The sequence below is a fragment of the Mixophyes fleayi genome, chromosome 6 (assembly GCF_038048845.1).
Source record: "Mixophyes fleayi isolate aMixFle1 chromosome 6, aMixFle1.hap1, whole genome shotgun sequence".
In the NCBI taxonomy this organism is placed as follows: domain Eukaryota; kingdom Metazoa; phylum Chordata; class Amphibia; order Anura; family Limnodynastidae; genus Mixophyes; species Mixophyes fleayi.
The window spans coordinates 154,165,687-154,178,103 of NC_134407.1; the positions used below are offsets into that span (position 1 = coordinate 154,165,687).

Genomic DNA, 12,417 nt, shown 5'->3' on the forward strand with positions numbered 1-12,417 from the left:
CTGCCCACCCTCAGTCACACCCTGTTGACCCGATGATCTCGGCTGATCTGTTTGAAAGGGAAGGGGGATATAAAAAAAAGCAATATTTATTTTTGGGGAGTTACAACAGACACATACACAAGCATCTTACCAAAATGTTTAATAAAAAAAATATATATTTAAAATATAGACTAATAAGATATGCACAGTCAAGCTACAAAAAAACCCCACAGAGTAACATTTTAAAAAAAATGCGATGAAGCATGTGAAAACTTTTCAACGGACACATAACATTTTAATGTGGAGAAGCATTGTTAATGTGGTTGAAAAAAAGATACAATAGAGTTTCAGCATTAAAAAATACACTGCATAAGACAGAGAAAACATACTTTTCAAGAGAAAAAAGCAGGTAAATAAATTAATTTGCTAAATATATATAATCTATCATAACAGCCACTTTAAACTCCCAGCAATTGTAAATGTGCATCAGTAAACCTATTATAATGGTTTGCAATGAGAGAAGTGTGTGCAGGTGTATGGTCAGCTGTGTTATCAAATGACAAGAGTGACAGACCTGTATTTATCTAGCTCTGCCAATATTGCCTTGGACTTAGACAAGACCCCGAGCTAGTGCAAGTCTTAGGTGTGGTATTACTTAAATTGCTGTGTGCAGCAGAGTATTAATCAGACGTATGCTGAGGTGAACGCCTACTTTGAGTATTTCCCAGTGATGTTCGCCCATTGCAATCCCCTTTTTCCTCCCAAAGTCGTAGGGTATCGTAAGTGGTGCTTGCGCTCCTTTTTCGCAAGTACTTTTCTTGTTTGTGCATCTGTATCTCACTGTTTTTCACACGTAACTCCCGGTTCTGGGCATAAGCAGTGTGGTTTTGGCGCACGATATGCACAAAATCGCTAACCTAATGAATCAGGCCCATTGTGACTATCCTATCAAATTCCATCATTACTCATGATTACGTGCCCTTGATTTTTCCTGGAATCAACCCCTGGACATTACAATGCTGTGTTGGTTATGATAGAGGATAAACATCTACTTTAAAGGATTTAATATCTTTCTAGAAAAAAAAAAAAAAGTAGCAGTCAAAATCAAATAAAATTTCACTGAATATTTAAATTGAAAACATTATGCCTATTGGTGTTTTTTAAATGCAAAAAACATTTGTGAACATAGAGAGAGTCTGATCATGTCAGTTTATTATTCATGGCATAGTATAGCACTTTTGACAGTACGGGCCACTATGACCCAGTCACACAATATGAAAAATTCCCTATCAGCCACTAGATCTATTTTAAGTCCCCCTCACTTTCCCATTAGCCCATCCCTCTCCACCAGTTCAGAGGTTTTTTTTTTCACTGCTCTGAGAAGTAGCCATTGAGCGGTGCAGGGATTGGGGTTTATTTTTGGAACAGTTGGGATGCAATAGCCTTGTTAGGTCTGTTTTAACATTCACATCTCCCGCACTCACACACCGTGAGCCTGGGACACAGCTCTTCTCTTGCCCAGGCAGGGAGAGGGAGCCTTTCTGCAGGGGGGGTTAAAATTCAGGACCACCAGAATGATATCATGAACGAGAAGAGCCAAATAATGCGTGGACGGACTGCAGAACAATTTAACCCCTTTCAAACTCTAACACAACCCAGGCTGAAGAAATCCATCCAGATTAACCCTCTCTACTGTGTGAGAACTAGCACAGGATTTCACTTAACTGTCCCACAAAAACTTATTTTCTTACCTTATTAAATCATTGCTGCCTGCAATAGTAATTAGACATAAGACCATTTTTAATCTCAGTTTTAAATTATTATAATAATATTAATATATTTTTCTCTTGCACTCTGGAAAATATTGCAAATTAGATTTTTTTCAATTACTCTCTATTTTTGAAGATCTATTTTTTTCAGAAGTGAATTTGTAAAGATTCTGTCAGTCTTAGGGTAACCTTAGTCACTTTTACTCTGTGGAAGCGTAAGGCACAATGAGCGGCGGTCGATTTGACTTCGATGATGGAGGAGCGTATTGTGGGGGTTGGGAAGGTGGGAAAGCCCATGGGCACGGAATCTGCACTGGGCCGAAAGGCCAAGGAGAGTATTCTGGCTCTTGGAATTATGGATTTGAGGTGGTAGGGATCTACACCTGGCCGAGTGGCAATACGTATGAAGGATATTGGTCACAAGGAAAAAGACATGGCTTGGGAATTGAAACCAAAGGACACTGGGTATACAAAGGTGAATGGACTCATGGATTTAAAGGAAGGTATGGGGTCCGTCAGAGTATGACCAGTGGGGCAAAATATGAAGGAACGTGGCAGAATGGACTTCAAGATGGATATGGTACTGAAACTTATGCAGATGGAGGTAAGAATATTTACTTTTTTATTTTTCTATTTAACATATAGGCAGCCTGCAGTTCTCATGGAACTACAAATTCCAGCATGCCTTTGTCCTGGCTGGCTGGGAAAGCTGGGGCAAGGTTCTACAACAGCTGAAAAGTCACAGGTTGTCAAAGTCTGCTCTATACTTTACTATAAAGACAATATTTAATATCAATAATTATTATATGATGTACTAGTTGGCCAACATATTTTAATTTTATTACTTGCTGTGGCTAGTTGCTGTCATTTAGAAGTAACAGTAAAATATATTACAGGACAAAAGGGAGGTATATTGAAAAGACATCCAGTGGAATACATTTAGCTTTAGTCATACAGACTGCATGCACTAGTACAAAACAAATATTCAACATTCAGAGAGATACAATATAATATAATGTATGTTAACACTATAACCTAACTAATGTTAACAATAGGTTAACGTATTCATCATATAGGAAAATATTACTAATCCTACAGTTATTTACCTGTTTACATAAACCCACTCACTCTCTAACGTATATACATATAGGGCCCGATGCTGAGTTGGATGTACTCCCATTTGTTTTGTTTTAATTATGAAAATACACTGCCCATGACGACAGAGAGCGCATGCATGCAGAGTTGCGCACATCTAATATTTGCGGGATGGTCAAGTAAACCAGACATAGAAAGGGCATGTACACGTGAATGGCACTGAGGCAGACCAACAGGGAGATGTATATGCCCGTCAGGAACCACATCTTTTGCACCTGCTCGAGAGCAGGTGCAAACACATGCTGGCGATCGCGGTCGCCAGCACTAGCTAACCGCCTCTCATTTGTCTGATTGCAAATTCACCTCTGAAGCAGATAGGTGTTTTCTTCATAGAACGTGGATATATTTTAGGATTTTGTGAAATATATTTTTGAAATATATTTTTTGCTGCTTTCATTCATATGTGAGGAGTATTATAGCTGCTGCACTATATTAAGCCTAATAGCGAATGTGTGTAAATTATGCTCATTTTGTGGCTAACTCTGTCTCCTTAGACAATGAGAACTGACACGTGTAGGCCAATATATCTGGGTACAGGGGCATGTCCCATTATTTAGGGGTTAACAATATATTTTCCCTTGTCTTTGGTTTATTAGAGGTTGCATGTATATCTTTAATGGGTGCATTTCTTATTTATTTCAGTGCAAATCGCTACATCTCACTAGCTATTTGGGTCAATTTAAAATTGTTATATCTGAACTGATATTCAACTGATAAATAACATAACACTCCCCTAAAACTAATAATGTAGAAAACTGGAGTAAAGAAGGCCACAAAGTAGGAAGGAGAGTGACAAAGTGGACCCCAAACCACCAGATTAACATGCCTAGTATAAAGTATATGCTTGCCTACTGTCCTTACCTGTCCTCTGAGAGACGTGTGAAAAAGTGGTGGGCGCAACTTCATGATGTCATTAAGTGGGTGGGACAATGGAAGCTCCGCTCAGTGTTCTCTGAGATGGGCATGGTTTGATAATACAATTTGCAACATTTCTTATGAGAAAACTTTGCGTTAATTTACTCTTTGTAAACCTAAAAATCATGGACTGAATGCATTTATTTATGATAACAGTACCTAATAGAGCCTTGTAACTAGGTTTACTATATCAACATGCTGCATGAAGGCATTACAGTTAGCTCACGTGTGTAGAGGTGCTGTCAGAGGTGGAATCCTGGCAGTGGTGGTGACAATTGGGGGTGGATGGGGCTTGGGGATTATAGACTAGGGAAAGCGAATACTCAGGCCAATAGCTTCCTATTGATCCCCGTGGTCACACACCTTAGTGACTGTTTGTGCAATTTAATGAGGAAGGGGCAAGAAGCAGCTGCATCAGGGGACAAGATTACACTCCTGCGGCCCTGCACATGTGTACTGCGCGCCTGCAGTTTTACTCATACTTGCCAACTCTCCCGGAATGTCCGGGAGACTCTCGCATCTTGCGAGAGTCTCCCGGTCTCCCGGGCGAGTGTGGCAATCTCCCGAATTCTGCCCACTTCATTAGGAAGTGCACCACTTCCTAGTGAAGTAGGCAGAATTAGATCCCAAACGCCGCGATTCCCGGTGAATCGCGGCATTTAGCCCCGCCCCCGGCTGTCAAATGACGCGATTTGCGTCATTACATCGCAGGGGCGGGGCCAAAATGACGCGATTTCGGCACCCCGCCCCCCGCAAGCCCACCTGCTACAGAGAGTCTCCCGGACACCAACTTAAAAAAGTTGGTAAGTATGGTTTTACTATGTCGACATGTTATTAATATAATTGCTACCATTCTTATTTACCCTTTAGTATATAGTGATTACATATTACAGAGAATATTTAATCACTCACATCAGTCCATATCATACACAGGAAGCTATAGCTCTCACTCTTTTGTATAGGAATGTAAATATCACTCATACACAGCGAAGGCCCCTGATGCACATTACCTTGAGTGCAAACTTTACACTTTGTGAAACTCCAGACCTCTAGAGCTGTATAAGGCTATATGAAGCATTTAGCCTCTCTAAGGTGAGTGGCAGTTACTGTACAGCTGCCCACATTATTCTCAACTTAAAGTGATGAGTCACCAGTGTGAGGCCATACTTAATATGACTCTGTTCCACAGTCCAGAGAATGACATCAGCTCCAGGATATCCACAATAAGTTTCTTGTGTGTAACAGCAGCTTGATTGTGGGTTGGATTTTCTGGGGGGAATTTAGTCTTCACCAGTGGTGAAACTGTTATACATATGACATAGTGATGATGCCACTTCCTGCAAAGTTATAGTGTGATATAGGCAAAATATTATTTTGTTATCACACACTAATATAGAGTAGATTCATAGCATCCTAGCGTAATCTGCCAGCAAGAGACTGGGATTTTTAGGTCCAAAACAGCCCAAGAAGGCACATGTTGCCTAAACCTGGACTAGATAAGAATGTTAGCAAGAGTATAAATAAATATATATAAATTTCTCCCAATGAGATATCTGTAATGCATACTTGCCAACTCTCCCGGAATGTCCGGGAGACTCCCGCATTTTGCGAGAGTCTCCCGGACTCCCGGGTGAGTGTGGCAATCCCCCGCATCTGGCATAATTATTAGTTAAAAAACGCAGCGATTCACCGGGAATCACGGCGTTTGGCTCCACCCCTACTGCCAAATGATGCGTTTTGCGTCATTCCGTCATGGGGGCGGGGCCAAAATGACACAAATTTTGAAGCCCCGCCCCCATCACGCCCACCTCCCCTGGCAGGCTCCCGGAGCAAAACTTCAAGAAATTTGTGGTAAGTATGCTGTAATGATTTTACCAACAATTGAATATCTGAATAAATATGCATATTCATGCGTACACACTTACACGATTTACCTTCAGATCTATGCTTTTCTGTCATAACCATCTGTTGAAAAGATTGTAATTATGTAGACTCCATAGAGATGTGCATACACACTTCTACATTTGTCTGACATCATGCCATCGTTGATAGTGATTTTTAGTCAGTTTATAAAATCAATGCAAATGATGCAATGTGCTTTGGTACAATAAAACATGATCATGGATATTGGACCTAACAGTCGTTTGTCATGTCATTAGCACGATAGTTGGGTGAAAAACATGTAGGGCCTGAGTCATCAGGGAGAGCAAAGCAAAAAAAAAAAGGAGTAATTTTGCACCTTGGCAAAACCATGTTTCATTGGAGGGAGGGGGGACAGTACATTTAAAATGTGGGGACAGATTTATAGTTGGGATATGATATGTCATAGATCAACTTTAAATTTCAGTGTAAAAATAAAGTTATCAAGTATTTGTGTGCTACATGACAAAAAGGCCAGTATTTTATTTATGTGCAAAATAATGAACTAATTTGCACCCCTTACATTGTAACATGGTTTGTCAAGAATCAAATTTCTCCTTTATTTTTTGCCTTGCTCTCCTTAATGACTCAGGCCCGTAGTGTGTACCCAGCTTTAGAGAAAACATATGTCATTCCAATTTAAAACATCTTGTGCTATTATACATGTAAAGCATACTACAGCACTGTACATGAGGGATTTGTTCCATACATAGCTTGTACAGTGAGTATACACTTACAAAATGCATTCCTTTGTCTTTAGTCTGTGATTTGTAGTCATGTATTCTTATCAGGCAAAGTGATTTTTTTTGTTTCCCTGTGACATTACACAGCTGAACATTTATTGTAAGTAAAGTGCAAGCAAACCTTTCAATAATCACATATGTCAGATTACAACACAGGCAGGCAGAAGCAGTTGAGTCGAAATTTGCTGTTTCACAAATATACATTGGGACAGGCCTAGCTAAACTGTGGCTCTCCAGGTGTTGTAAAACTACAAGCCCCAGCATGCTTTGCTAGTAGATAGCCAGTGGTTAGCTGGCAGGGCATGCTGGGACTTGCAGTTTCATAAACAGCTGGAGAGCCACAGTTTGGTCAAGCCTGCATTAAGGGGTAAATGTTTTAATCGGTGGGTACTTAAAACCAATGATAATCTGCAGTTTTTATTAAGCATTGGTGCATTTACCCCTAGGTCTCTATGGAATAACATTACTGCTCTGTATTACAGTATAGTGTACAAGAATAAAGGTCTATATGCATACTTGGGCATGTGGGGGCGGGGCTCAGTGAATCGCATTTTGACCCAGCCTCCTAAACTGACATAATCAATTCTATCCTATAGCAGCGGGGAGGGGGGGGAGCTACGATGATGCGTGATTCATGCCGTAAGCCCCGCCCTCACCACTTAAATAAATGCAGTGGCCAGGATCTGGGAGGACCCAGAAACTCATGAGTCTCCCGGAGATTCAGGGAGAGTAGGCAACAATGTCTGTATGTAGTACTGAGCATTGCTTTGAAATGTTACTTATTTAACATTTAAAGTTCTTTGAGAAGTGTAATACTAAAAGTAAAAGGACTGTTATTCAGTTAATAGGATTATCTGATATATCTTCTCATTGGACATGATGATCCCAGTTAAGTATGTTGGTGTCAGATTGACTTATGACCTATGCTAAATTTGGGACAACAGTCCTTGTGTATGTTTGAAAATTCCTTATACAATTATGCACAATGTCAGATCCAAAGAAAAAGGAGTGCGTTATTTTTTAAAGAAAGGCTGCTTGAATAATACAGTGTCATGAATGAAAGCAATATTGTTCTCAGTTCTAACACAAACTGGCTGGATTTCAATGATGGTGGTCGCAGTTATTTCAAGGAGCAGTAGAATCTGTGCATAAACCGATTCTCCAAATGCATGCTGTAAATACTTTATTGTGTATCAAGGCATTTTGGGGTTACTAGAGACATGAGACTGAAATTTAGACTGTAAGCTCCAATGGGGGCAGGGACTGATGTGAATGATTGCATAGGATAGCAACTGAGTTTACACAGGATGGCTAAACCATCTTCTGCAAAAAATGTTTAAAGTGCTTTGAGTCCTTGTGGGAGATAATCTCTATGTAAAAAAAAATAATATTTTAATGATTAAATTAAATATTGTGTGAAACAAACACCATGGGGTAAATGTATGAACCTCCGGATTCTTCAACTCCGGCGAGTTCAGCGTCTTCAGCGCTTAAATTTAAAGCGGTGCTGCCTTGTAAAGGGAAACTTCCCTTTACAAGGCAGCGCTGCTTTAAATTTAAGCGCGAAAGACGCTGAACTCGCCAGAGTTGAAGAATCCGGAGGTTCATACATTTACCCCCATAATTCTCAAACTCGTCTGCCTTGACTCTTCAGGTAAAACAGTGCTATATAATTATTACTGTTATTAGCATAACAATAATAATCAATTATTAATATTATGTAATTTATATTATTATTTTATATTCTTTATAATAATAATAAAAATAATAACTATCATCACCATAATGATTTTGATAATAATAGTAACCGTAAAAATTTACTATATTTTTCTTTATTTAGTGGCAACGTATTAAGCAGTGCAACAAGGTCGGAGAATGTCTATTGTAACATTATTATTCATTATATTTATTTATATATTATATTACATTTTACTTCCACAATTCAGTAAGGGTGGGTAATTGCCATGGTAATTAGGATACAGGTCTAGAATTATATTATTGAATGCAGCTTGTTGACTGTGTCAGTGAATATGTATATCAATGTATGTATAGATGTACTAATGCATCTATTTTGCCTAATTTTATAATACGCACTACAAGCTGTGATTGTAATTATATGTGTTGGTGTACCTCCATAATAACAATGTTCTGAAAACTCAAACATAACCATTGATGGAAAATCATAACATACTCTGATCACTATGTATAATATTTATTATGACTTGGGAAACAGATTAAATGAGCTTTGTAGCTAAGACTTTCTTTGTTTTTGCTATCCGAAGTCTCAGTTGTACCTTAATATAGTAGCAAAACAAAATGAAGTGAGGCAATTTTGTTTCAATATATTGTGAAAAGTATGTATCAGTTCCCTGCATTGGTTTCCTATTACATTCCCAGACCGCAAATCTTTTTTCCACCTATTGTCTTGTCCTGTAATATATACCAAATGCCCCTTATTGATTGGCTGACATTTGCTCAACCAATACAAAGCAACTACTCAAAACATGTGTGATCCATATCGCCACATCTGTACTGCTCCCAGATATAGGAGCCTCACAGTCTTACACACTCTAGTTTTGGATTGCGATTTAATTGGAAATAAATACACCATTGCTATATATACTTGACCGGTTGTTCCTGAAGATCACTTTATGTGTAAATTGAAGCATCTATAGGTGAAATTAATATGTTCTCCTCTTTCAGGAACCTACCAGGGTCAGTTTGGAAATGGAATCCGAGAGGGCTATGGTGTACGTCAGAGTGTTCCTTATGGAATGGCTGCAGTTGTTCGAAATCCTTTGCGTACATCCTTGACCTCCCTCCGCAGTGAGCACAGCAATGGGACATTGGCACAACACGATACTATGTCAACTTCTCCAGATAATATAGTGTCACCAACTATCACAAGAGGAGGTTTTGCCCTTTCACTCTATTCAGATGCTGAATCTCTCAAGGGGAAAAAGAAAGGTCTTTTCAGAAGAGGTTCTCTTTTGGGTAAGCTGCGAAAAGCAGATTCTAAGACATCACTTTCATCTCAGAGAAGTAAATTAAGCTTCTTAAAGGGTGTAAGTGGTATGAGTTCTGGAGCTAGTGATGCCACATCTACTGTGAGTTTTGGTGATGGGACCGAACCAGAGGAATTTCCACCTGTTGAGGCAGATATTGATGCCACCACCACTGAGGTCTACATGGGCGAATGGAAGAAAGACAAGAGATCTGGTTTTGGAATCAGTGAGCGTTCCAGTGGGCTGAAGTATGAGGGAGAGTGGTTGGACAATCTTAGACATGGCTATGGTTGTACCACCTTTCCAGATGGAACAAAAGAGGAAGGAAAGTATAGGAACAATGTTTTCATTAAAGGAATGAAGAAGAGAGTGATACCCTTAAAGAGTGCAAAAATTAGGCAGAAAGTAGACAGAAGTATTGAAGGAGCGCAGAGAGCAGCCGCAATCGCACGCCAGAAATCTGAAATTGCTGCATCCAGGTAAGATATAAGAACAATTTTATGGATATACAGTATAATGTCAATTCATATTTATTTCAGAATGGAGACTTCAACCTTTTAAATGAATACAAATTAAAGTCTCAAAGACATATCTAGATTTAGCATATATTTTATTTTAAGAAACAAATTGTTTTTGTAAAAAAATATATTTTTCAAAGATTCACTAAATGTTAAATGTGAATTTTTCTATTTGTCACATTCTGTCATTTATAAAACCATACAACGGTCGAATTCTTTTGCATAAAGCTATTTACGCTGGTCGTTTAAACCTGATGACTTCAGGTGGATGATATGTTGGTGGAAGCAGTCTCATCTGCAGCGGCCGTTCAGGATTCAGGTTGCCTCTCACTGGCATGCTGAGTAAACAGCTGTCTCTCGTTAAGTGTGTGTCTGCCAAAGTGAAAGAGACAGATAGGACTTTTTAATAGGTAAACGATCCTTAGGGTTGAGCTATTATAAAAGATAGCCTTGAAATTTGCTATAGTTTGTGTTAACATACAACATTTCTGAGAAGATTTCATCATACTTCCGTACTTTTCTTACCTTTGTTCCAGGAGATCCAGAGACAAGGTAGGTAAATATGACGTGGGACACTTTTTACTTATGTTTTCCAACTTTCCATCTGTTGTGATTTTTTTTTTGTTGTTTTTTTTTTAAATTTCTTTCTCGCTTTTTTTTATGTATCTGCACCTCTGTGGCGTAGGGTCTGCTCTGTTTGGCAGGTTAACCTTTTTCATCTACTAGTAGCATACAGTGATTTATTTTAGAAAAATGGAATGCAATTGTATACCTGGAGATCTATGGTGATGTACGAGTGGGGGAGGATAAGGATGATGAGACAAAAAAAATGAAATGAAGGCCTAATTATTTGGAGTTTTGGGTTTTGTTACCTCTGCTCAATTTTGTAAAAGGTCAAACACGCCCATCACAGTATGTTACACAATGCTTATTTCATATACTTTTTGCTTTTTTCACTAATGGAAGAAAAATGGATGACGCATAATGAGATATTTATCCAAAAGTGTTTAAACTTTGTTTCACTGTATGATAAAAATAAATTCCAGTTTTTAGTAAGTGAAGCTAATCCACAAAAGCTTAATCCACTTATTTTAATACTCTTTGTGTACTGCAGAATATGCTATGTGAAATATACCTATTCATACATCATTTCTTCAGTCTCCGGCATTGCTGATAGGGAGCTCTCTTGATGATTTGCCTTAAGGTGAGCGGTACTGTGTAGAGGTTGGGAAGTAGATATGCTAACTCATCTTGGAGTGAATCACCTTTGTATTTGTGGACAAATGGATAATAACTTCATAGAAAGTCACATTTTACCAATATCAAGTAAACTCAATAATCCATATACAGAGCCGATTATACAATCACAATAGAAATCACTAATTGACCTAGGACAAGCATCCAAGATGACTATAAGGTGGTTCATAAATTGGTAAACAACTTGGGTCTTTCTGAAGAATCACTAACAAATGTTAGTTTCCTGCATGAATATTATTCTTATATTCCACCAGATTGATTGTAAGTCAATGAAGCTGCTATTGAGAAACATGCAGCTCTCTAACAGAGTTCTCTGTAACCAGATAAATGCCTAATCCTATTATCCGAGTTATCTGGTTGCTGAGAACTTTAAGAAATGGAAGTTGCTCAATCATTATATGTTGCAATCCCTTAGCATATAAAGAGAATAGGAGTTTGTTAACAAGGTGCACTAGATATCCCTTTAAATGTCAATTAAAGTTATCACAGAACATCCATTTTAAACTTAACTTTTATTGATAATAAATCTTAAAGAAAATGACCTGAGTAATGTTAAAATAGTGTTGTGCAAGTGAAAAACAAATAATGTGAATAAAAAAACTGGGTGCACTCAATTCGTTCTTCTGAATTGTGCAGGGTTGAAGGTATATACCAGGTTCTATGCCTCCAAGGATAATTTTCCCTTAGATATATTCCAGTTAAGTCTCTACTCAGTGTTTATAAATTATATATTGGATAAATGCTCGGCCATCCGCCACTTATAATTCCAAAAACAGATTGATCCCTGACCAGTACAGAACAAAGATAAATTCACTTGTGTTTAGAGACTGGCTCCTCCCCATTAGTATGAATGGTATTAAGATATCTATGTAAAGAGGAGTCATACAGAGTCTATGGGAGGTGACTTGCTATCTGCCTCCTAATTGCTCCGTTCATACTATTGGGGAGGAGCCAGTCTCTATACACGAGTGAATTTATCTTCATTCTGTACTGGTCAGGGATCAATCTGTTTTTGGAATTATAAGTGGCGGGTAGCCTAGCATTTATCCAATATATAATTTATAAACACTGACTAGAGACTTAAATGGAATATATCTAAGGAAAAATTATCCCTGATGGCATAGAACCTGCTATATACCTTCAACCCCGCACAATC

At 38.4% G+C, this 12,417-nt stretch overlaps 1 protein-coding gene across 1 annotated transcript in view; it reads left to right on the plus strand.

Annotated features, from left to right (window-relative positions):
• The first annotated feature begins 1,458 nt into the window (after positions 1 to 1,458).
• Positions 1,459 to 12,417, plus strand: part of JPH2 (junctophilin 2) — a 99,532-nt gene continuing 88,573 nt past the window's right edge. The window contains exons 1-2 of the mRNA XM_075176830.1: positions 1,459 to 2,352; positions 9,185 to 9,965. Of these exons, the coding sequence (XP_075032931.1) occupies positions 1,974 to 2,352; positions 9,185 to 9,965 (1,160 nt within the window). The 5' untranslated portion in view covers positions 1,459 to 1,973. The remainder of the gene's footprint in view (positions 2,353 to 9,184; positions 9,966 to 12,417) is intronic.